This window comes from Lycium ferocissimum, chromosome 7 (genome assembly GCF_029784015.1).
Source record: "Lycium ferocissimum isolate CSIRO_LF1 chromosome 7, AGI_CSIRO_Lferr_CH_V1, whole genome shotgun sequence".
Taxonomy (NCBI): Eukaryota; Viridiplantae; Streptophyta; class Magnoliopsida; order Solanales; family Solanaceae; genus Lycium; species Lycium ferocissimum.
This window is the reverse complement of record NC_081348.1, coordinates 31,296,781-31,324,324: the sequence shown is the minus strand read 5'-3', so window position 1 is coordinate 31,324,324 and position 27,544 is coordinate 31,296,781. Positions and strand designations below refer to the sequence as shown.

The 27,544-nt window shown below is 33.4% G+C and overlaps 2 protein-coding genes across 2 annotated transcripts; both read left to right on the top strand.

Annotated features, from left to right (window-relative positions):
* The first annotated feature begins 8,083 nt into the window (after nt 1-8,083).
* On the top strand, nt 8,084-13,812 carry LOC132064365 (homeobox protein knotted-1-like 1). Its single transcript, XM_059457314.1, has 5 exons — nt 8,084-8,612; nt 8,780-8,896; nt 9,015-9,183; nt 12,710-12,960; nt 13,372-13,812. The coding sequence occupies exons 1-5, from the start codon at nt 8,379-8,381 to the stop codon at nt 13,558-13,560; spliced, it is 960 nt and encodes a 319-aa protein (XP_059313297.1). The 5' UTR covers nt 8,084-8,378; the 3' UTR covers nt 13,561-13,812.
* Nucleotides 13,813-18,349: 4,537 nt separating this feature from the next.
* LOC132064364 (uncharacterized) lies at nt 18,350-23,333 on the top strand. The gene is made up of 3 exons (XM_059457313.1): nt 18,350-18,502; nt 19,459-20,745; nt 22,876-23,333. The coding sequence occupies exons 2-3, from the start codon at nt 19,565-19,567 to the stop codon at nt 22,985-22,987; spliced, it is 1,293 nt and encodes a 430-aa protein (XP_059313296.1). The 5' UTR covers nt 18,350-18,502; nt 19,459-19,564; the 3' UTR covers nt 22,988-23,333.
* Nucleotides 23,334-27,544: the final 4,211 nt, after the last annotated feature.

Genomic DNA, 27,544 nt, shown 5'->3' with positions numbered 1-27,544 from the left:
AAACGCCAACTAAATGAAGAGAGTAAATCAGATTCGTCCGATGTTGAGACAGTACTTTGCCTAAAGCTAAACCAATACAAATTTTTTCAATATAAAAGGTGTTGGGGCCTATTATCATATTGGAAGCTAGCTAGCTAGCTAGATTATACTATGATGAACCAATGTGCGGCATCCTAAGGTTCTATTTGTTTTTAATTCTGGAAATTAATATGGAAAGCAAATTGTTTAATTAGTGAAACGAACATGTGCTGGCTAAGAGCCCAATCATTTTTAGACTAAAGAAATCATTTGTGGGCAAAGTTATCAAATCATGTTTTCGGACAGAAAGGGCGGAGAATGATGACTAGCTAAGGATTCTGCCTTTCTTCAAAGTCAAAGATTTGCTTCAATGATATGGTTGAACTTTGTAGATACCATACTTAATTAGTGCTACTTCTTGTTGGTTTTAATTAGCACATCTGCTCTTCCATCAGAATTATTTTCACTTAAATTTGACATATACATACTGCATTTTGCATTTCATTTCACTACTAGAGAATTGATTACCTACAACACTATTTTATTCAGATTATCTTTTACCTATATCCTATAATGCAGTGTTCGGGTTGGCAAATTATGTAGAGGAAAAAAAGTTGTGTAATTTTTTTTTTGCATCAAAATATAATATTATATAGGTACCGGGCACCAAGAATATGACCTAGTAATCAATAAAATGAACGGAAAAGGCTCAAATATGCCATCCAACTATCGGAAAGTATTTTATCAATAAATTTATGAATAATGAAATGGCTCATTTATGCGCCATCGAACTGGTGAAATGACTCATATATGCCACTCATCAATAATCCTTTCTTTTATGCCATCGTCTACCAAAATGACTCATCCATGCCATTTTTTATTAACGCCGATTTTATAATACCGATATGACACGTGGCCTCCAATTAGAGATCTACGTCGCCAATTTTAAATACCAAATTAATAAAATATCCGATCCATACACCTTACCCACCCATAACCATAATCTAGTTGAGGCCACGTGTACATGGTATTATAAAATCGCTTTTAATGAAATATGGTATGGATGGGTCAAAAAATAGCGATGGCATAAATGAGTCAAACTAGATATGCATAAATATTAGTTTGATGGCATAAATGAGTCATTTCCTATAGTTCGATGGCATAAATGAGCCAAACTATTGACGAGTGGCATAAATGAGCCATTTCCAATAGTTGGATGGCATATTTGAGCCTTTTCCGTAAAATGAATAAGGAATCATGAGTTCTTAGGCTCAAATATCATACTAGCTGATTTTTCTGATCTGCCTAAACTTTAGTGGGTACACGTTGTCTAATATATGTACTGATAAAAAATAGCAGATAAGATATGTATTAATTTCTGCATTAACTTATACCAAGTTTGGTAGCTAGTAAAGAGACACCTTATTCATGTAGTATTAATTTTTGCATACTTATACCTACTATTTACGAGTGTTATTCATGTATAAAATTAGTACGATGTTTGAATTGCAATTTAGAAACCCGCATAACTAATACATATATAAGTTATGAGAGATCTATGTATTATTTTATCTTAGGGTAGAAGATGGAATAAGTAATACATGAATAAAAAGTTAAAATGACAATATTACCCTTATCATTCCCCACTTAAATACTTTCATTTCTAAACAAAATATTAATTTTAATTGTATACAAATATTAAAAATATATAAATTATTAACTTTTAATATAACAAACCAACATCCAAAGAAATAATTTATGCATAACTAAACCCTACATAACTAATACATGCATAACTAATACGTGCATTACTAATATCTGCATAACTAATACCTGCATTATTAATATCTTAATTAATAACACCCGCATAATCCTAACTAGTTACCAAACGACCCCTCAATATGACGTGAAAAAAAAATAGTGGGGATAGCACACGAGCAAACAATCCACTTAGATAAATTCGGAGAAAAGGCCATAAATAGTCTCTTATCTATGGGAGTAGGTCTAAAATGGTCCCTTAACTATACACTTATCGGTTTTAGTCCTTTAACTATTCAAAAACTTATCAAATTTGGTCTCCGTCTATTTTTTATACAAACCCATAAACCTCCGTGAGATTAATGTTAAACCATTCCTCAAACCTGTCTCTCTCTCTCTCTCTCCCCGCTTTTTTTCCCTCAAGTTTATTCTTTAACCTCAACTTTTTTCATCAAGCTCTCTCTCGCTTTTCGTAACCGACAGACTGCGTCGGTTTTGAGGCTTTACCACTAGACCACTGATATTCTTTGTTCATATATTTACATTGATTTAATTTAGGGAAAAGGGTCAAAAATACCCCTCTACTTTGGAAAAAGGGCTAAAAATATCCTCCGAACTTATTTTGGGTCAAAAATACCCCTCCCATCCTTAAAGTTTTCAAATATACCCCTGTCTTGATGGAAATTATCCCAAAATCAAATCATTTTGAAACTGCTCCATCATTTAAACTTGACTAAATAATAACCCATAAGATCTCCTTGTTCCCCCAATTTATGGGTTATTATTTAGTTGGGTCAGGTTTAAATGATGGAGCGGGTTTAGAAAATGATTTTGAGTTATTTTGGGGATAATTTCCTCACAAGACAGGAGTATATTTGAAAACTTTAAGGATGGGAGGGGTATTTTTGATCCAAAATAAGTTCGGAGGATATTTTTAGCCCTTTTTCCAAAGTAGAGGGGTATTTTTGACCCTTTTCCCTTTAATTTATACTGTTTTTTCGCTCTAAAAAATCGACGGAGTTCGTCGGTTTTTTTATAAAAAAAAAAAAAACAAACCGACGGACTCCATCGATTTATTTTAGAAAATAATATAAAATATAATTACATTTTTTCATGCATTTTTGCGCAAAAAATAACCGACGCAGTCCGTCGATTTTTTTCATCGATTTTTGTCAGTTTTTTAGTAGTGTTTGAGAAGAATGGTTACAGAAATTGTGTGCCGAGTTTGTCTTTTCGAATTTCGAGACTCGAAGGCGACAGTCTTGCGTAATGCTTCTTTTTTTTTTTTTAACAAGAGGAATTTGAGGAAAAAGAAGCGGGGAGAGAGAGAGAGAGAGAGAGACAGGTTTGAGGAATGGTTTAACATTAATCTCACGGAGGTTTATGAGTTTGTATAAAAAATAGACGGAGATCAAATTTGATAAGTTTTTGAATAGTTAAAGGACTAAAAGCGAAAAGTTTATAGTTAAGGGACCATTTTAGATCTACTCCTATAGATAAGGGACTATTTATGGCCTTTTCTCAATAAATTCGTGGGGACACCATATGCATCCTTTGGAAAGAAGTACACATAGAGTAAGAAAAGAGAGAGAGAGAGAAAGAGAAACAATAATAAGTGAGCAGAGGACAACAATTCTTGACAAAATACAGAAGAGAACTGTGAAGAGAGAGTAACTGAGGTTTCGGTTCATTGAGGGACTGCTACTACTTGTGCTCTCTCTTTTACTCTGCCTTTGAATGACTCAACACAAGAATGCTTGTGCCTTGTCTGATCACTCATCAACGATCCATCAAACAGTGGAAAAAAGTGAGTGACAGTTATTAATTTTAACGCCCAATCACCAATCGAAACATATCGTATTGTCCCGTCATTGCATCACTCACCCTTCTTTTCTTTTCTTTTTTTTACCAAAACATCATTCACTATTTGACCACTCATTTCTTCCGTAATTCTCACTTTTCATACCGCATAATGGGGTGTTCGTAGTTCGATTTAGGTCGGTTATTGATTAAAATTATAATCAAATTAATTTAATCGATTTTTAAATGTATAAAATTATAATCAAACCAAATAAAATAATAACCACCAGTTTGGTTTGGTTTGGTTTGATTTTTCGGTTTATAACTAGCAACCATGAGACTTATCAAGAAACATTAAAAAGTTAAAAAAGACATGTCTTTTCTTTGGTTCAAACGATAACTTTTATTTATAGTTTAAGGTGGAACATACATCATAAAAATATTTTCACTATTAGTGATAGTGCGATCTTTCTAAGTTACCCAAAGTCATTAAACTATTACATATAAAGCTAAAAACTAACTTAATAGTGGCTGCACCGTTTTTGTCATCTTAATACACATACCTGTAAATAAAGTAAAGCATATGAGCTTTTAGTTGTTACAAACATACATAGTAATTAAACATAAAGACCACCTAAAATTAAAATGAAAATATATGAAATAAAAAAACTTTGTGTAATGATCCCAAACTTTGAGGCAGTACTTGCATTTTGCCCTCAATTCTCCCATTTTATTAAAAAAAAATTGTGTAATGATCCCAAACTTCAGATGTTTTTCTATCATTATCCCCAAGGCTGAGGAACCTCCAAATCTACAACCTCTGTCCTTTTTATATGAAAAATATTAGAAGTTTAGGACCCATTCAGACAAGAAAAAATAAAGGTATAAATTCGAAAAAAAGAAGAAACAACCTAAAATCAAATGGCTGACAAAGAAAGGCTAAAAATTTAAGTTAAAGACATTAGACTCTAATGTGAGGAACACATTAGTAGGTTTACACTTATCACTTAAAAGAGTTAAAAGACTTAAAGACATGAGCTTGGACATATTCTTAAAAACATGGGACTTAAACAATCATGTGAAATAAGTAGATCAAAAATCAAATTAATGATTAAAAAGTATAAAATATTTATAATTATTTATGAAAAAATAATATTATACATATAAATAACTATAAAATTTATGTATATAATTTATCGGTTTGGTTCGGTTATTTATTCGGTTATTTTTTAATAGAACCATAACCAAATCAAATATTATCGGTTTTTAAAATTTAAAACCAAATCAAATGTCGGTTTTTTTATTCGATTTGGTTAAATTTTCAGTTTGGTTTTGATTTTAACCAAAACCGTGAACAGCCCTACCGCCTAATACACAAGTTCTAAAAATGGTGAAAGTATTTCATATAATTTTGTTTTCACTTTTTTATAAATTGAAAATAATTTTTGATGTTTTTTCTTAGTCATTGAACATATGATATATCGAAATAAAGTCATATAACTTGATAAATTGTCTCTTACATATTTTATCAAATTGTGTTTGTTGTCAATAATAATAAATGTTATTACAGATAACTTAATTCGGCGATGTAAACATATTACTCCTTAGTCCTTACTACTTTTCGGGCACAATTAAACAAATTCAGGCCCCGTTTGTCCATAGATACTAAAAAAAAAAATCACTTTTTTTTGGAATTTTGGAGTTGGAGTTGTATTTGGCCATAGTTTTTTAAAATTGTAGTTTTTGGTGAAATATAGTTGTAAAAAAATGAAATTTTTTTGAAAAATAAATTTTTTGAGTTTTTGGTATTCCGGAATACGACTTCAAGTTGTATTCGGAATTTTCATGGCCAAACGCTGATTCTGGAAAAAAGTGAAAAAAAATTTCGGAATAAAGTGAATAATTCTTATGGCCAAACGGGGGCTTAATTAACGGTAGAAGGGCAATTTGCAGGATTACCCTTTGCAGGGGGTGGTCTTTAATTTTTGTCCCTGAAATTGGTGGTCTTTAACTTTTGCCATCTCTAAAAATGTTTTAGTTTCGGGTTCGAACCTTCGCTCAGTAAAAATTTTTAAAAAAATTAACAAGATAGAGTTTGGATTCGCAAGACAGAGTTTTGGCCTTCAGGCAGAATTTGCCTTGCTAATCCAAACATCTGAGTTGTAATTTTTTTTTTTTACTGAACTGGAATTTGGAACCACAACTTTGGAGTATTAGGCGAAGGATAAATTTTAAAGACCACCAATTTAAAGGGCAAAAATGAAATACCACCACAAATGCAGGGCAATCCGCGCAAAAAATGAAGGTAGAAGTCATCTAATACTATTTAACAAAGAAATAAAAGGAGAGAGAATGGGCCCGTTTGACCATGATTTCGAATCAAAGATTTTAGATATTGATTTGAATCAGCCAGATTCGAAACTGAAATTTGCATGGATGTATAATTCAAATCTCAAAAGCCGTTGTAACCAACAATTTGTGAAAACAATCAAAATTTCTTCAATTCTTACGATCTTACTAAATAAGCAAATTATAGTTGGTGAACAATGTTTTAAAATTCTAAGGCGCCGGATTAATAAGTCGCATATCTGAAAAGTTACGTTTATAAATAAATGTTTGCGATTATATGCTATTACAAACTTTTAAATACATAGAATTTTACAAAGATTCGCTGGTTCAATAAAAATTAACAATAGTAGTAATTAGTTATTCCTTAATATCAGAGGCGGGGCCAGGATTCAAAATTTGTTGGTTCGGAATTCTAATTGTTTGAACTTATTGTGTTCTTAATTAATAACTTGTACATATTTGACAAAAAAATTAATACAAATATATGGTTCGGACAAAAGCTATTGAGTTAGGTCGAACCCACTCCTGAAGGACTAGCTCCGCCCCTGCTTAATATAATCCCCCACATGGTACATAAATTTTTTTTTACGTCGAGCATGAGTCTTTTTTTGCAAAATTTAACTTATGATTCTATTTTTGCAAAATATAAATTTGTGGATCAAGTTTTAAATTTTAAAAGAAGTGAAATCACAATTGAAAGCGAAATTTTGTTTAAATTTCATAAACAAATATTAATACTTATTACAAATCAAAACTTCAAATTTAAGCTGCATAGCCAAACGCCTACTAAATAGCTAGTGGTTGATTAAACTTTTATCATATAGTGGAGTTGTATATTGAGCTAGAAAAGTGAAGATGCCTCACTAGAAATGAGTATAACGTACAAGTGCTACTGTTGGATAGCGTGGGAGAACGTGCGCTATAAACCAAAAAGCCCCCTTACTTCATATTACTCCTACTTTATTATATATTGCCATGTCCATACATTCCTTTCTCTTCTCCTTTCCTAAAACCACCCTCTTCTTCCCCAACCTTCCTCACCTCTCCTACATGATTAAATCATTTACCAGAATATAATTATATATAAATTTTTATAGTATTCCTTTTTTATTATTAGTAAAATATACCCAAAAATAATAGGTATTTCATGTTATTATATCAATAAAAGTTTAATAATTTTATCTATTTATTTGACTGAACCTAATTCACGAGAAAGAATTCGAGGGATAGACCCCTCTGTTTTGCACCTAGAAGAAATGGTAGGTCAACTTAATAAAATTTGTAATTAATTTTTTTATAAAATAAATTGTTATAGTTACGTTTTCTAGGCTTAGGTCAAGGGGTAAAGAGGTTTGAACTCTGTGCCATGCAATTTAAGACTGATATTTAAATAGAGATTAGTAAATTCATAGACCTATTATCCCCAAGTTACAAAAATTGTCGTTGGTCCTAAAAATTGTCTCGTACGGATTTTTGATCCTTAAAAGAAAATATATTGTTATAGTCGATAAACATGATTATTAAAATTAGAGAAAAAAATAAGGTTTAAATTTACCTTTATATTATCCAAAATTGTTTAATCCTTTCCACGTTACATTTTAGTCAATTCATACTCTTGTTATTAGCATACGTTTAAATTTTGCACCTGAAATATAATAGTAATAATTTAAAATTATCGTGGAATAGAAGCCCCGCTAAAAATCAAAGGTACTATTTTTGCAATGGCAGGAGTAATATCAGATTAAAATTAACTTACTAAAAGGCACAACATTTAGGTAGTAGATGGTTTTTTAAAACTTTTTCCATAAATATATTGTAAGTGAGATTTGAATACAAAATTTACAATATAGTTTTCTTATAGAGTAATATATACTACTCCCTCTGTTTCAATTTATTTGAACCTATTTCCTTTTTAGTCCGTGCCAAAATGAATGACTTCTTTCCTAATTTGGAAACAAATTCACTTTATGAATGATTTACAGTCACACAAATTTTCAAGGCTTATTTTGAACCACAAATTTTAAAAATCTTTCCTTTTTTTTAAATATCGTGCCCAGTTAAATAAATTCATATAAATTGAAACGGAGGAAGTAAATCAAAAGCACTCAATGATAGCATAATGAATCCAATCCGCCACCCCTCTTTGAACCCTTAAAAATAGCCCGGGGCTTCGCGTCTCTTTACTTTCACCCACTACTTATTCACTAGTGTTTGGAACAGAAAATCTGGTCTTTATCACCCTTTTTATTTAACACAAAAAAAAAAAAAAAAAAAAGTAGCTAGCTTGGTTCATTTTCCAGGTGTCTATCCCTATCTCTTCCTTGACCTTTACTCTCCCAGTTTCTCTTACAAGGGTCAAAAACTTGACAGATTTTATAAGTTGTTTACACACTGTATACTGTGTATGTGAGAAAGGGTTTGTTTTGTTTGTAACACACAACTGTGACTATTTGATGATGGATGAATTGAGCAAACTTCATTCTGCTATTGCATGTTCGGTTGAGGGGCCGATTAATAACAGTGTTAGTGATGATAATAATCTTGTAGCTGCTGTTCATCATCATCAGTTAGAAGCTGTTGATCATAATAAAGCCAGCTTGGAGACTATGTCAGATCTTATCAAAGCACAGATTGCTAATCATCCTCTCTATCCTAACTTACTTTCTGCTTACCTTCAATGCCGAAAGGTAAATCATTGTATATTATATACGGTCTGTTGATGATCACTGTATTCATTGTGTACACAGTTGTTATTTGGTTATTTATATATGCCCTTTATTAGCTTTGCACTTAACAAGATTAAAAAAGAGCAAGAGTATTCATTTATGTTTTTTTTTTTTGTGGGTACTTTAAGGTTGGAGCACCCCATGAATTGGCATCAATTCTTGAAGAAATCAGCAAAGAGAACAACCTAATATCCAGCTGCCACACTACTGAAATTGGAACCGATCCTGAACTTGATGAGTTTATGGTGAAAACCCACATAGGAAAACGTCCATATATTCTAATGTCTAGCTAGCTAGAACATATCACTATATTTTTATTTGCTAAATGAGGGTTTTCTTCTTGTTTTTTCCTTGGTGTTGAAGGTATCATTTTGTGAGGTTTTGCTGAAATATAAGGAGGAGCTATCAAAGCCGTTTGATGAAGCCACAACGTTCTTGAATAACATAGAGTCACAGCTCAGTTCCCTTTGCAAGGATAACTTAATGACTTCAACAAGCACCGCCTCTTTCAACTCCAACAACTATCTATCTGGTACCTCACTTTCTTTTTGTCCTTTTCTTGATTCTTTTAACATAGAGTGAAACACTATTGATATACTATGATTCTTGACTCATCGTCGTCTTGATACTAGTGTTGTACATGCGTGTGTTTATGGCTTTTCTTTTGGGGGTTTGGTCAGAAATACTATTCCGTTCAACTTTTGAGAAAGATAGATTCGGACCCCCTTATACTTTAGCTGGGCCCTTCTGTATATTGTATATAGGGTTACAAGACCGATGTTTCTCCAGTAAGCATGTTGGTGTAGCCTTGGAAATTGATACTTTTCAGAGGCTGCAACCATGGAACTACTATTTCTGTCAGACTTTGTTTCTTTATCTTTCCCACTCGAATTAGTAATGTTTCTTTTAATTTCCAATGCTTGAAGAAGATCTATCTATAATAACTACTCCCTCCGTCCCAATTTATGTCAACAATCCAGACATTTGAGTCATGAGTGAATTTTTTTAAAAAGATGATCAAATGTGAAATTAATTAGAGAAACAAATGAATTTTTTCTTTATAATTGGGTGTTCTTTTCCTTTCTGAAATGGTATTACACGGTGATGCAAAAAAACTACTAGTTGTTTGGTTGGCTCGATTTTTTTCATTAAAATTTCGAAGAAAGTAATTTAGGTTTTAATGAAAACTCGCTTAGATGGTTTACATATGATAAAACCTCCCTTGAATGATTTGGTTGTTACTGATGATATTGAATATACAACCGATACAATCAGGCCTAAAATGTATAGACACTATGCAGGTCCAATTTGGTAGATGGTGCACTAGTTTCAAGACCTATGGTGCACTAACACTTTGTTTCTATGTTATGGCGCCGAAGAAACCCACCTGCACATGAACATGTGATTTTCTTAGCTTTGCACATGATGGATATGCTGAAATATGGGATGTGTAGTAAATTAGGTATCTGTCTCTAATATCCATTTGTTTGGTAGACAGATGAAGAACCAAGGCTTAGACATGGTTTAGGCATACAAGGAGATTACTTAGTGGTGTTTGTTTCAGTTTTTCCGAAAGCTTTTTTTTTTCTTTTTCAAACTCGTAGTTATGCAATAGCTGCAACAGTGCCACCCCAAGTTTTTTCCTGTTTTCTTTTCTTCTTTTTGTTCACTTCACTTCCCGTTACCGTTGTATAAAGTTCTTTATCACTTTTTTTTATTATTAAAACTAGCTTTAATGTGTGATTTATTTCGCGTGAACGATGTACCGTTGGTAATGAAGAAAGAGCTTCAGGTGAAATATGTTTATGCATTGAAATTGCTAAATAGTTTCCAAATATGCCCCTTGTAAAATGTATAGTCATGTCATTTGTCAGACCTTTTCTGTGCTTTCTTTGTGTCATGATTTTGTCCTCACTCTTTTTCCTAGTCATGTAATAGTGCTTAAAGTCTGGATTTCTAATAATTATTGTGGCAAGAGGTACCTTTCACATGGAGTTCTCAAGGTTATGAGTACATCAGCACATGTAGCTTGCTTTGTTTTGTATGCAAATCCATTTAAACAAAACTCTTAGCGGACAGGTAGCATATTTGTGAGAAAATTTAGTCCTCAGTAGTTTTATTCTGCTGAACATTTTACTTACACATAAATGGTTTTGGCGCAATATATATATGTGCCAACGCAATCTGTTCTAAGGGGAGGATATCTTTTCTCTACTTCTGAGAATCATTATTACTTTCAACTAGGAAACAATAGCTGCTATGCATGGATTATACAAGCAAGGATCCCTTTACAAGACCTTAATATTTTTTAATTTGATTTGCTAGCTAATATAATGGCTGACCTCTCCGCTACTGTTGAGGTGGATTTTTTTTCTTTATACTTCAAAATAAAGAGATATCATATATAGTCATCTTACTGTTTGTGATTGTTGCTTTCTCCTGTATCCATTTCTTTCCTCTCTATGCATTCCGGTGGTGCTGAAGTCTTCCGGGTATTTATTGCTTTCCTTTCTCCTGTATTCATGTCTTTGCTCGCTCTCTATGCATTCCAGTGTTGCTGAAGTCCTTCCTCTCCTGTATTCATTTTTGCTTTACTTTGTGCTGCTAGACTCTGAATTAATTAAGGATGACACCAAGAAACATTGGAAGAATAAGAGGGACCAAGGTTTAATACTTAAAAAAGATCATCCATATGTAGTTTGATGAGATATACTCCCAAGTTTTATGCAACTTATTTTCTGTTTGTAATCTTTAGAAATCCTACTTAGTACAAGCTATGATACTACATGATTCAAGCATCCAAATTTACTACCTAATGTATACTAGGATAGGACGTCTTTATAATCACAGCTTGGGGCCACATGTCACTTTGTTTACCACCTCAAAATTTACGTACCTCACTGTAAGTTGTAAATCTTCGTGTTGGAAAGACCAATTTTGCATTAGGAGAGACCGAGTATATAAGAAATACATTCACTTTACTCTTTCCATGTTCTCTCTGGTCATACCCACCCCCCACGCCCCCTCCCCCCCACCCCAAAACAAACAAATTCCATATGGTACCATAACGTGGTGTTTGCCTATGTGCTTCGTACATATTCTATAAAGAACTGTTATGCCCAAATAGAAATTCAGATTGCATTATCATTTTTGCGTTGCTTGATTTTGTTCAATTCAGCAACTGTCTATGAAATGCAACAATACTACTTGAGTTCTCATGAAGTGCATAACCGGATTTGTTCTCTCACGAATATTATCCAGAGGTAGTAACACAGAAGTCACTCAATTATGGGTAATGATCTCCCAAAGTCATTTTTCTTTCTTTTGTAGCAACAAGGTCACCTAACTTTCCCTATATCACATCAAGTCACCCGATTAATAGTTGACCAACAAAATATGACAATGACATTTAATTTACTTCACATAGGCTTTTTTTTTCCTAATATAAAGCCGGGGAATTTAGTTATGTTAGAGCTGTGTGCTGTGTGAAAATGCAGACCCATTTGAAATTGGATAGTTTTGACTGAATCCCTTCTGAAATGTGATGATGCATAACTAAATCAAGCATCTTTAACTGTGCAAGAATTAGATTCCATTGCTCCTTAATGGTTTCTGCTGTCCTGATGGGTAACATCTGCATGTTACCATGTACTGAAAACTTTGTGTGTATGTCTTTTCCATTAGCTGGATCCTTGTATGATATCTTAATTAGTGTTATGCAGCTGTACAAGGCTCCATAATTACTCGAGATATGATGCTAAAACCGCTCAATTTGGATCTGTTCAACTGGAAGCTTGGTCATCTAGTGAGCCGTTAAATCAATTGTTAATGTGTTAATTCTCATTTAATTAAATGGCCAAAACATTTTATGTCTCATACTATTGCTCGGGGCTATAAAGTATTCCATGTAAATAGTGTTGCTTGGTCGGATATCTTTTTTTTGTTTGTAAAACAGAAACATACCATGATGGATCTTTGATTATGAATGCAAAAGATGTGCCGCGCTAGGTGATGTAAGCATATCAGTCCTTTTGATATATGTTGGATGTCCATAACAGATGAAGCAGGTGGTACCTCAGATGAGGATCTAGGCTGTGAGGAGATGGAAGCAGCGGATAGTCAAGAGTCTCCTGCTAACCGTGAAGGCGATAGTGAGCTAAAAGAAATGCTGATGCGGAAATATAGCGGCTATCTTAGCAGCTTGAGAAAGGAATTTTTGAAGAAGAGGAAGAAAGGCAAGTTACCTAAAGATGCAAGAATTGCGTTGCTAGACTGGTGGAATACCCACTATAGATGGCCTTATCCCACGGTAATTTCTAGTACTTCCCCGTGCCACTTGTTTAAGGATGTCTCGCAACTATGCTTTAGCTAGAATTGCTGGTCGAAACATTCAAAAACTTTTCTAAAGAGATCTGGCTAAACTAGTTCATATTTTAACGGGTCTTCAAAGTTCAAACATTATATATAGCATTTGTCACGAATAACGTTGCTAGTTCCTTTTACGCCTCGATTTAATGGTCATTTCCATGACTTGGAACTTCTATTCAAATGTCAAGGTTAATATGATAGGATTCAGACTTAAATACTTTTTATTTGCCATTCTAATTGATCGATAGATTCATGTGATTGGAACGTGCAGAATTCAGGATTAACGAGTTTATAGTGCTGATCATCAGGTTTTTTCTATTCATGTAACAATATATAGATGACATTAATGCAGGAAGAGGAAAAAAATAGGCTATCGGAAATGACAGGGCTAGACCAGAAGCAGATAAACAACTGGTTCATAAACCAAAGGAAGCGACACTGGAGGCCATCGGAAGACATGAAATTTGCTCTAATGGAAAGTGTCAGCACTGGATCCATGTATTTCGATGGATCTGGATGCACTGGAAGTATTGACACTTGAAAATGAGAAGAAATAAGATTTGCTATAACTAGCTAACACGTAGTGCATAGTATGACAGAAACGTTTGTATTTTGAAGTTTATATATTCACTTACATTCAGAACAATTGTTAATTATATATTCTCTTCCTAAGTTCCCATTATAGAATTCAAAAAAAATGAATACCTGCTGCGCTGGTAACCTTTCCATAGTTACTGGGATGAACTTGATTTGAACAAGAATTTTAGACTAACAATTTAGATGGGGCTTAAAGCTAACTGGTTTAACTTATCTGTTTGTTTGCTAAATCTCAGAAATTGCTAGAAGTCTTTTTTTTTGGGGGGTTTAAAAAAAGGCAAGAAGTCCAGTGTTCATAAGTCAAAGTTAATTAGCTTATTAGCACTTGCAGTTTGATCAATTTGTTTACTACTTTATATTTAAAATCTTTCTCAGTTCTCAAAATACCCTTCTCAAAACAAAACTCCTAATATTCATCTTTTTCCATGTAAAAAAAGATGTTTAAATTTATATTTTCTTGTACAATTCATCTTTTTCCATGTAAAATATATGTTTGAACTAATATTTTTATTTTTTAAGACATTTGACTCATGTTTATCAAATATACCAATTATTTATTATTAAATTCAGTACTTTTATCTAAATGCATAATAAATCATGTGTCAAACTTTGACATTTGTAATTGGGAAAAGGACATATATGACTGGTCGGTCATAAATAATTCCACCCTCTAACTCAATTTTTTTCAAATCCAAATTATACCCACTAAACTAATCTCATTCATTACCCAAAATTTAAATAAGATAATTTTCAAATAAAAATCCAAACACAAAAATGTTTGAGGCTATTTTTATATATAATATGTGTCATTTGTGTATAAAATATGTATCATCTGTAATGTATAGAAACTGTATAAAATATGAATCACTAAGGTATGTATCATTTTTGTATATAATATGTATCATTTGTGTATATAATGTGTATCGACAAGACACGGTGTAACCCATACTGTATAGAATAGAAAATTGTATCATTTTTGTATATAATATGTATCATTTTTTGTATAGAAAGTGTATATATAATTTCAGCATGTGTATATAAACTGTATCAGTTTTGTATAGTAAGTGTACCATACGTATAAAAAATGTATAATAGAAACCGTATCATTGTGGTATATAATATGTATCACTATTGTATATGTAAAAAAAAAATATATATCATATCATTATTGCATAATATGTGTATAATAAATGTATAATTTATGTAAAATAAATGTATAATTAATTCCAGCATGTGTATATAAAATGTATAATTCTTGTATATAAAGTGTATATATAATTCCAACATATGTATATATATTTTATACTTATTTTATTGTTGGGCGCGGCCGCCCTTGGCATTATTTTGGGCCGACCGGCCATTTTTTGACATTATTTTGGGCCAAGCAGACTCCTGGGGGTATTAGGCCCAAATATTGGCCAAATGCGGCATCACTTTGGGCCATTGGACACACAGTGTCCTTTTTCCTTTTTAATTCTAGAAATAACATTTGGCCCATGCTAAGTCTGGGCCCAAAACTAATATTAAAATTAAGGGAAAAGGACACTGTGTCCAATGGCCCAAAGTAATGCCACATTTGGCCAATATTTGGGCCTAATACCCCAGAGTCCGTCTCTACCAAAATAATGCCAAAAAATGGCTTCGGTCCGGCCCAAAATAATGCCAAGGTCGTCCGGCCCTAACAAAATTAAAGCCAAAGATATATACATATGTTGAAATTATATATACAAGATTTATACATTTTATATACACATGCTGGAATTAATCATACATTTATTTTACATAAATTATACGTCAATTATACATTTATTATACACATATTATGCAATAATGATGTGATATTTTTTTTTACATATACAATAGTGATACATATTATATACCACAATGATACAGTTTCTATTATACATTTTTTATACGTATGGTACACTTTCTATACAAGACTGATACAATTTATAGACACATGTAGGAATTATATATACACTTTCTATACAAAAAATGATACATATTATATACAAAAATGATGCAATTTTCTATTCTATACAGGGTAGTTGCACTGTGCTGATACACATTATATACACAAATGATACATATTATATACAAAAATGATACATACCTTAGTGATTCATATTTTATACAGTTTTTATACATTACATATAAGTATTGATACATATTTTATACACAAATGACACATATTATATATAAAAAAAGCCTAAAACATTTTTGTGTTTGGGTTTTTATTTGAAAATTGTCTTATTTAAGTTTTGGCTAATGGATGAGATTGGTTTAGTGGGTATAATGTGGGTTTAGGAAAAATTGGGTTAGAGGGTGGGATTATTTATGGCCGACCGGCCATATATGTCCTTTTCCCTAAAAATAAATGCAATTACTTTTTTTCTCACTTTTTGTGATATTAAGTTATTGAAAGATTAGTTCGACATTTTCTGCAAATTTCAAAATATTAAAAGCTCTCCAAAAATTAAAATTGCACCCAAAGTATTTAAAAATTGAATAAAGACTTTTTGTCCTTAGTTTAGACTTCTCTTTAGCATTATTTATTTATTGAATTTTATTTAGATTTAGACTAAATTTCTTGAGATCCAACTTAGCTGTAACATCTGTGTGATTAAAAATATCCATTATGAACTATAACACTTTCTTTCAAAAAGAAGAAAAATAATTTGGTTCAAGAGACATCAATTATATATGCTACATTTATTCTTTCGATGAGATGTTAGTATATGTTATTTTCATTTAAGGTATACGAACTACAATGAAAATATGAAGAGAATTGATGACTTTTCTTAATATAATTAAATTCTTCTGCTTTCCAAAAACTTATGTGATGAGGAAATGACATTTCTTCCTTTTGTTAGTTTATATTATAAGTGGCACATTATTTTATAAAATGTACATTCTAATAGTTTTTTAAACAAAAATAAAGCTTCAACGCTTCATGCTTAATTTAATCATGTGTCCCTATGCTAAACAGACGGTGCCTAATCTTTTTTTAACCCCCCTACCCCCCCCCCCCCCCCCACAACCCAAAAAAAAAAAAAAACGATACTCAAAAACCTTAAATATGATTGTTCTCTTTTGTTATAATTGTTTGATACTCCCTCCGTCCCGATTTAAGTGTCTTACTTTTCTTTTTAATTTGTCACAAAAATGGTGTCTCTTTTTATATTTAGTAAGTTCTGGCAAGTTTTAGACCACAAGATTCAAAAACTCTCTTTATTTCTTAAACTTCATGCCCAGTCAAACTAATGCACTTAAATTGGGACGGAGGGAGTATTACTATTGCTTGGAAAATTAAAAATTATGTAATATTTAGGTACACATGCATAAAATATGTCATTTTCTTTAATTATACACATCAGTTATAGTTGGAACGATTCTAAGGATTTACAAGCTATTGAGGTTAATGCGTATATTAAAGGAGGTGACATATTTTAAGTAGTTAACCTATCTATGTAATAGACATTTGAGAATACAAGCAAAATTATTTTTAAAATATATGTTCGGGTCCTCAATTGAAATAAGTTGTAATTTATGTGTTTATTTAAAATTTACTGGTAATTTTTTTTAAAAAAAATATTAAGCTAATAAAGCAATATATAGTAGGAGAAAAATGAGGCACATAAAATAAGCTATTAAAAGACAACTAAAAGGTTGAATTTGGAAGAGAAGCCTTTTAGTTAGTAACCATCAGTTAGAATCCAATTAAGTGACTACAAAATCTTTGGATTCCCCTTATAAGTTGTAATGTAACCTTAATACTGTTAATAAATATTATAATGATCAAATTGAACTCTACTAATAATAGATAGACCAAAGTGAAAGACCGAAATAAGACAAGTCATTGATGTAAGTTTTAGAAAAGCGAAAAATGACGATCTACTTTTATGAACTATATCAAGTATATTATTCTGTTTTAAAAATGCATGCAATAGTGTTATATAGATATCAAAATTAAAATTCGATACATCTCTTTTTTCTCCTCCAGTCTTCTTTCTTCAATTATATCACTACTGCTGTTGTTTCTTTTCTTTGGCTACTTTTACTATTTTTGCTGTCGGTACATAATCGATTTTTTTTTTCTCATTTCATGTAAGGTAGTCTTTTGCTTCCTTATCTCAAAAGATTATGAGAGTTAAATGAAATTTTCATTTTTATACGATGGTATTCTTTGGGTCACTTGTGCCATCACCTTCAAAATGGCTTAATATTGGAGTAATATCTTTACTTGACAAGGGCTCAAGTAACCCCAATTATTAACTAAGGAAAAAGTTATTACATTTCGCATAGTTAAGGGCCGCATTTAACCCTTTACTCTATATTAAATTACACACGAGACCTGTTAGCTTTCAGGGATACAAGTAAGCTACTTGAGTAACAAGGAAGACCTCTTTGAGACCAAGGGTATTTTATCCTATTTCCCATAGTTAAGGGGCAAAAATGACCCTTTTCACTCCTTGAAATATTACTCCCTCCCTCTTAATTATCTGTAGTCGGTACTAAAAATAGTCGTCTCAAATCATTTATCGTTTTAGAAGTTTAAGGTACAATTAATTATTTTTTCATCATTTTATTCTTAATATAATTTTATCATTATTTTAAATTAAACATAAATAAGTGTAAAATATTCAAATATCCGCTTCTAATTAATATTTGTTAAAGTGCTTGTAAAACCGAAAAAAAAAAGAAGGGTTTAAGTTAGAAATTTGATTTTCGTTTGGAGGTTAAGTTGGTAATTGCCTGGGTATAAATGGGGCAGGAGTAGTAAAATGTTTGTTCAACATCACTTGGATTACCCGACCGCCATTGTCGAGCGAGTCTATTCCTAACGCCAATCTCCGCATCCGTCCCTCCATTTAATCATCTCTAAGGTGATGAGTTTTCTTTCGTTTTATCATCTCATTTTTTTTCCTTCTTTACATATATGCCCTTTTATGCACGCTTTGAATTCCCTCAAGTATAGTGTTTATTTTTAAGAAATCATCAACTGTTCATAGACAAATAGATTGTACTATATGAGTGGTTCTTCTTTAGTATAAAATTTGGTAGGTAGTAATTTATGATTGTTTTGAAGCGTTGATATTTGTATTTGTCTCCTAGTCGGTTCTAGGGTTCCTTTGTGGAAGGAGTAGGGTTTATACAGAGGGGAGAATAAATTCATGTGTAAAAATTTGCTAAAATTGCAATAAATAATAGATATGATCACTTAACTTAAAAATATAATGGGTTCAATGCTAATAATCTTAAAATTGAACCCATACAGTTTAAATCCTGGATCCGCCTTTGGGTTTACGATCCTTTTTTACCAGCTTTGCAGCCTATGAAGGCCTGCATTGCATGCTTTTCAAGGTTAACTTTGCCCTACACTATTACCCATCTCAAAATCTATTTACTCTTTTGATCAATAAGGTAGTCTAGAAGCTTCTGCTGAGTTGGATAGATTAAGTGGAGAAGGAGATTGAATTTATTTATAGTCTGTTTATATGAGCAGAGCTCCCCTTCATATCTTTGAGTTTCTGTTCATGTATAAAATAGAAATATTCTTTCCTTCGCCCTCCGTTAACAACCTTTGTCTGAAAAAGACAAGTGAAAGATAGATGTTGATGCTATTATATAGGTTGAAATTGATTGCGACTCTAGAGAAGATATTGGAACGGCATTGTTCTTCTTTATGAGTTATTTGTCTTTTATTTTTGTTAGGCACTGAAATCTTCTATAACTTAGTACAAGTTACAAATCCACTTTATTGCCAAAAAAGTATCTCTTCTTGATCAGTTATGTAGTTATAATATCATCTAATTTTTTTTTTTTTTTTTTTTTGTAATAGGGAGATTATATCATTGGGTTCGGAGGCTTGAAGCAGATAAAGCGGTCACTGCTTTGTTTACACAACATTTTCTTCAAGAAGGGTTTTTTTTTTCCTCTTTACAAAAATGTCTGTGACAGCTGGTGTAAGTGATACAATTATTGCAATTAGGGAAAAGCTCAGGGGTAAAATTGGCCAAACAAAAGTGAAAAGATATTGGCCTGGTAAAGCTCCTGAATGGGCAGATGAACCAGAAAAAGATGAGGATATTAGGATGAACAGGGAAGCAGCGCTTGAGAAAGCCTTTCCCAGCCAGGGCGGTTTAGACATTGCAAGAAAGGATGATGCAAGGCTGCGTCGACTAGCAGAGAGTAGAGTTGATAACCGTGAGGAAATCAGAGCAGATCATCGACGCATCCGGCAAGCGGAGATTGTTTCAACCATAGAAGAGGAAAATAGAAGACTGGAGAGGATGGAATTTGAAGAGGATGATGAAGATGCCTTGGATGAAAGGAGGAGGAGAATCAGGGAAAAGAATCTTCAGAGGCAACAGGAAGAAGCTCTGCCGGAGGAAGAAGAAGAGGAGGTAGAGGAAGAGGAGGAAGAAGAATCAGAATATGAGACTGAATCAGAGGAAGAGACAACAGGGATAGCAATGGTGAAACCAGTTTTTGTTCCAAAATCTGAGAGAGACACCATAGATGAGCGTGAGAAGCGTGAGGCAGAGGAACGAGCTCTCGAGGAGTTAGTGAAGAAGAGGTTGGAGGAGAGAAAACTTGAAACAAAGCAAATAGTAGTTGAGAAGATACGAGAGGAAGAAATAATTCAGAAAAACTTGGAGCTGGAAGCTAATATTGCTGATGTAGATACTGATGATGAGGTGAATGAGGCTGAAGAATATGAAGCTTGGAAGTCCAGAGAAATTGCCAGGATCAAGAGGGAGAGAGAAGACAGGGAGGCTAGTAAGAAGGAGAGGGAAGAAATAGAGAGGGTAAGAAACATGACAGAAGAAGAGAGGAAGGAGTGGGAAAGGAGAAACCCGAAACCTGCCCCACCACCCAAGCAGAAGTGGAAGTTCATGCAGAAATACTACCACAAGGGTGCTTTCTTCCAGTCAGATGCTGATGATATAGCTGGAACTTCTGGTGCTGATAATATATTCCACCGCGATTTCTCTGCACCAACAGGGGAGGATAAGTTGGATAAATCCATACTACCAAAAGTCATGCAGGTTAAACACTTTGGTCGCAGTGGAAGGACAAAATGGACACATCTTGTCAATGAGGACACAACTGATTGGAACAACCCGTAAGTACCTTAAACCTTGTATGTTACATGCTCATCTTTGTTCAATCAATTTGTCATGTTATGCTGGTTTTGTATTTCTAAATAATGCATGTTCAGTTGCGTCCGGTTGTTTATTTCATGTTAGCATCTGGTTTAATGGTCTCAACGCAGTGGTGAATATTAAGTTTCACTGGTTGTGATGATCTTAGCTGCTCACTCACTTTGGTTGAAGGGATGTCATGTCACAGTTTGTACTCTTTAGCATATTTGATTTTCTTGAAACTGGTGATATGTCTCAATTTTGGCCTTCAAAATTGGATTTAGCATACATAAAAGCAAAGGATAAATTTGAGTTATATAATAATTGAATTTTCAATCATACTTTAGATGTTCCACAGTTGCGTCAGAACTATTAGGAGTGTACATCAAAGCAAAGAATAAATTTGAGTATAATCATTGAATGTTTAATCATACTTCAGATGTTCCACAGTTGCGTCAGAACTATTAGGAGACTAACGGCTCTTAATATGTGAACTTTGTTCTGGAGTCTTAGTTGGTCTTTTATGAAGTGGACGATTTGTAGCCAAACCATACAGCACTTCACGTTGATAGCTGCTCTCTCTTTCTCTCTGTTCCTTTTTCGTTCTTCTTACTGGGTAGGGATAAGGGGAAGGGGGAGAGAGGGTTGGGGGGGGGGGGGGGTTTGATATGAGCCCATGGGTCTTGTCTTGTATGCTGATGGATTCCTGCAAGCTGGATTAATGATCTTCTCTTTCTATTATTCTTTTACTTGGAGTTTTAAGTAATCATTATTACCCTGGCCAGTAAAGTTATTAAATTTTAACTAGCCAAAGATCTTAAGAGAGAATCATGTGCATCTCAGGGTGTAGAGAGGTTTATCTTATGTGTATCAGTACTTAGGGCGGGATAAATCATGGTGGTTGAGAGGATTCCAAAGGAGAAAATTTTCTTTTGCTAGGTGGTTTCTGGGAATGAATATATGAAGAGTTCGATTGTCTATTGAGATGTTTCCTGTCTGAGTGGTACTTCTAGCATTGAAATCATCATAATTTTCAGAAGATGAGACAATCAACAACTGTTGGGGCCTTGAAAATTTTGACTGTTGAGTGATGGGGCTAGAATAGGAGCATCCTTTTTTCTCTGTTCCTGTAAAAATGCTTTTGCGTCCTGTTTTGATGGTTGGTAAGTTCTTGTCATGGCTAATGTACCTGGCCTTCAGGATGGGAAAAGAAATGAGAGCCTCATATAGCATATGAAGGTTGTGAGTGGGAGTTCAGAGTTTGGGGCCTTGAAACAACTTTAGAGCTGTGGGAGTGAGAGTGTGCATAAACTTTAGGTGCTTTCAGTTTTGCCTTGAAAGTCCCTACACAATTACCTGCCTGACTAGTCTTGTATTAAAGTGAAATACTTTAAAAAGATTCATACATAGGAGTAAGCAGATGTGCTTTATTAAGATCAGTCTGGAGAGACTTGTAATTTAATTACATTAGCGAGACAACGGGACACAGGGTTTTGCTTCCAGTTCAGTAAGTTCGATTTTTGAAAGGGAATTCCCCAAAATTTAAGCACTTTTTCACTCGGTAAAATTATGTACCTTCAAATAAATAAATAAAAATACTCTTCAGTTGGGTAATGCCTTTAGAACCTATAATACCTTGCATCTGGGATTACAGCTAAGGCCAGTTTAAGAAAATAGCTAGCATCCTTGGTCCCTCCATTTGATCGACTGGTTTGCGGGGCTTAGCTTGTACTGAGAGGAAGTATAGTAATGTCTGGCCAAGTCCCTGTTTTACATTGAAGACTTCGCATGCCTGCTAGTCTTTGTCTAATAGTAAGACTGCTGCTGTGCATCTCTACTCTTTTGCCTTGGCCACTTGAATGCTATTACTTGCTGCTTAACAGGTGTAGTCTCTATTTGACTTCTGCTATTCAGTTAGGCATATAGTATATGCTTTCTGGTTCAGTGTGTATATTTTAGTTGAATCTTCTCCTTGTGGGAACAAGATATACTTCTGTATTCTAGTTTACGGCGTATAGTATATGCTCTCTGGTTCAGTGTCCAGCTTTATCTATGTATTATTCTGCTAACAGTCTCCTAATTCATTGACTGACAATTGCCGTTGGGAGCAGGTGGACATACAATGACACTCTTCGGGCCAAGTACAATACGAAAATGGCTGCTGTTAATGCTCCTATTGCAAAGCCTAAGGGTAAGAAAATGAAGGATTGGGAGACTCGGTGAAGCTGTACTATAGTCTGGTTCCTGCTTGTGCTCATGATTTTTCTCTCAGATCGTTCGAAGCATGGTCACTGTCTTTCTATTTTGCTTGTTGCATTCAAATGTCATCTGTAGCTCTTGTGCAAAGTTGTATGAATTGCAGAGCTAGCTATGAAGCACGTTCTTGTAGCAATTTCAGAATTATCTGTCTCCTGATTGAAGAATTCACGCATTAGGGCATAGCTTATATTCCGCTTTTCAATTATAGGTATCTGCTATACATAAAGCATGGAACTTGTTCTCAGTATCGTTCACTATTCTGTATGCTCAACTAAAATCATGAGTTGAACTTCTGAACCATTTTATCCCCGATCAGTTCATGTTTTCTTCGGTTAGATACTTCCATAAGTTACAAGAGAGAGAGAAAAAAGAAACATCTCCTGTAAATAAGTAGGTTTCCCTTGTTGCTTTCAATTCAACATAGTTCACTATTATATTCTCTAAACCCCCCCACCCCGCCAAAGCCCCCGCGCCCCCTCTGGTCTCTATAGTAAAAAGGAGTTGTCAATCCTATTCTCTTTCCCAGGTGTGATACCTCTTTAGTATATTCGCCTATGTTCTTCATTTAATGGAATATATAGAGAGTTATGACTAATTTATTGGCTACATAATTGAACTCATGTTAAAATAGTTATAATCTTTCGTAGGGTAGATCTACCCCTTGAAGTTGAGCTTCTGACGTCTTTCTTCTCCATGAACTAATCCATGGAAATAAGTCAAAAGATGGAAAAGGTTTTCGGGTAGGGGTGGGCGTTTTGGAATTCGGCGAATCTAACTGAACCTTGAAAAAGCTTCGAACATTATCTAATGTGATTATCTCAGAGGTGCCCTGCAGCCCCTTCCATCCACAAGTTCATCAATTTGTGATGCATTGTTTTCATTTGTAGCTGTCTGTGCAATGGGGTTCTTACTAAGGGGTCTTACCTTATGTTATATGCATAATGATTGGGTCTCCTTCTGGTATGACATGATTGAAGGGGAGGCGAAAGACGTGGGGGTCACAAAAGATTTCGTGGGTTTATCGATGGGGATAGGGAGAGTGGGTTTATCTGACACTATCTTCTAGCTAACTCCTCACATTTTGATCCAAATTATTAGCAATTTGGCACCCACATTCAGTAAGAACCCTGGGGATGACAGTGATTTGGACATTTTTCCAGTGATAAATTTATCTCCCAGGGTCTTGTGTATGATCACCGTTAACCTCCTCAAGTATACTAAACATTTTTCATCAAATTAAAGCTTGGTTAACTGGGGATCAGATTCGGCAAATAAAACGCCTTGATAAAGTATAATTTTCTGTTGCTATTTAATTGATGATAGGATTACCAACAGCAGACTTAGATTTTTGCAGAGACATGACTGACCAAGGTAGGTAGGGGAAGAGTATTTATCTTCATGCTAAATATATATAGGAAGAAGAGGGGTTCTTTTTTCTATTCACTGTCGTGGATGTAACGCATATATCATTGAGGATTAGAAATATTTGCTATTATGAGTCTGTGACACATAAAAGTGCCACACAAAATGGCGAGTCATCAAAGGAGTTGCACCTTTGTATTTTCGATATCCTAAAATTCTTAATACACTTAACTATTTATGAAAGATTGATTTTCTCATCTTTTTTTCCTTTCTTTTCTTCTTCCAGTGGCTGTTCAACTTTCTCAACCAGTGTGCATAAATATCAAGTTAATTTTTCAAATGGTCATTCAACTTAATGAGTCTATCTATCTTTTTCGTATTAACATTAAAATAACTTATTATTCATTTGTTTCTTTAAAAGTACGACGGTACACTTGAATGACGGAATCTGTTAATAACAACAACAACAACAAGTGGGGTATGAGGAGGGTAGTGTGTATGTAGACTTAGAATTTGTTAATAACATTAAGATTATTTCCCAACCATAAAGCTAAAGAAATAGAAGTGTACGCAATAAGTTGAATGTGTGCACTATAGTTTTTTTTTTTTTTTTAAATTACTAGTGGGTAGAGGAAGGGGAAATGGGGAGACGATTACAACGTAGGGATTCGATCAACAAGGTGAAAGTTCAGGTAGTCAACTAACTAGATCCCTACGTGGGCACTATAGCTAGGTTACTCCCGGATTAATAAATTTTGATCACTAGTTATAATTGAACTTTTGTAGCATCTAAAGTCTGAATTTTAATCTCGAGGATATGTCTAATATAACGGTCGGGAAAAAAGATTCTATTCATATCAGTAATCAGAGAGCATTAGTGTGACAAGCTCATATTATCTGATGACACAGAGACAAAAGAATTTGATCCACTGTATTTTAAATTCAATTGAAAATAATGTCGAATCCCAGTACATTTTGAGCCCTTACTGGGATCCATTTCAATTGACATTTCTGGGCACGAATTACTATTTCAATACTGAACTTCAGTATTTGCAAAAACTAGTTTGTTCATAATATTTACAAAATACTGAATTTCAAGTGGAATGTTGAAATACTGGTTCATATTCGAAGCGAAATCTTGTCTTTAAATTAAGCCTAGGATAAGTTCTAATAACGTTTTCAGGATACAAAACAAATGATACGTAATGGTAATATAATTCTACCATAGTTTTGATATATTTCTGAAATTGGGGTTGGGGTGGGAAACTTCTTAATACTTAAATAATAATAATAAATAAAAAAATTATTTGTATTATTTCTTCAAATTGCTGGTCCTACAAGATCTTAATATTTGATTATTTAACTAGAGGAGAAGAAATTGAACCGCAAGTAGAACCGTATATATCCTCAAAGATATAATTCGCATATTGTGAGAATATAAAGCCATGGTAGGTTAAAAAAAGGCTTAATGCATATGCGGTCTCCTAAACTTTGCCCTTTTTTCCATTTTAAGCACTTTCAACCAAGTCATTGCTCCTATCAACTTCTTCGAACTCGTCCTCAAGTATGTCTATCAAATACAATCCGACTTACATAGTATTCCATCTTCAATGTAGCAGTATGCTAATATATTCTAATTTAATTATGTCATCTTTTAGCTAAGATTAGTAGCAATTGAGAGAGAAAAAAAGAGTGACTCTTAATTAAGCTGACAGTGGAAGAATAGAACCAACAGAAACCGATACATTCATGACCTAATGAATAGCTTACCACATGTCTAAAATATTACTTTACTTTCATTTCTCCAATTGAATTTCTGCTTCTAATAAAAATCAGATTTAGGGGGTTTGAAAGACACACTTGAGAATGAGTTCATGGATTCAATGGAAACAACACTTAGTTGAGGTGCTAAAATGAAAAAAAAGGACAAGTTTAGGGGGCCGCATATGCATTAAGCCTTAAAAATATATATGCATAGAGCTAAATGACATGCAAAATTATGGATATGATGATGTATGATTGATAAATGACAAGACATATTTTAGCTGGAAATATCGACCATTAACTTTTCTATGATGTAAAGGCATATGTATATATACTAACAAAATTGCATCAAATATATCATCAAATCAAGACAAACAGAAAATCAAGAGATGGTAGCAAGTGCACTGTTTGAATTGACTGAAGTTGTGTAGTTGAAAGATATATTGTAGTCTTCTTATTATTGACTATCTTTTTAAATTTATTTTGGTTTTATCCTCAAATGGCCCCTTCAGCTTTCTCTTCCACTCAACTTAAGTGATCAGATTCTTTTGTCCATTCAACATCTGAAAATAACGGAAAGTATGCAAAAATAGAGGTAGTAAGAAAAAGATAAAAGACATGATATCACATCACTTGGGAGTAGTAGCAATTAGAAACTTTTTCTAAACTTGTGTACCTGACCCTAAGTGTGAAGTTCAAATGGCCCTTTTTTCTCAATTTCCTCCTTGACATCATCTTCAAAATCAAAATCAAAATCAAAATCGTGCAAGGTTTCACTTTCTTTCCCTTTTTCTTTTCTTTAGTCGTTACAACTGAACTCTTGTAAGTTGTAACGCCAGTTGAGAAGTGTAATGTACGAAGAACAAATTAAGGCAGTTAAGGTTCAAAATCTTACATGCCTAAGTCTGGGCAGAGTTATATTTTAGTATCTGTTTGATGAAAAAGAGTAGATATCCAATAGAATAGTTAAGGTGTGTGCAAGTTTGGAGAAAAGGTCTTGGGAGTAGTCTGCAAACGGTCCCTTAACTATGTACTTTTATGGGTTTGTTTTTAACTATCCAAAAACTTATAAGCGTACAAACTCATAAACCTTCAAAGAGATTAATCATTAAACCATTTCTCAAATATTTCTCTCTCCTCGCTTCTTTTTCCTCAAGTTCCTCTTGTTAAAAAAAAAAAAAAAAAAGAGAGCATTCTAGATCGCTGTCGCTCTCGAGTCTCTAAAATTCAAAAAAGACAAACTCGTACACAAATTTCAGAACTATCCTTCTCAAAACGGACTAAAAAAGTAAAAATCGACGAAAAAAAACCGATGGAAAAAACATGACGGAAAGACCGATAGATTCGTCGGTTTTTTCAATAATTTTTTTTAAATCTTTTTTTTTTAAGAAAACC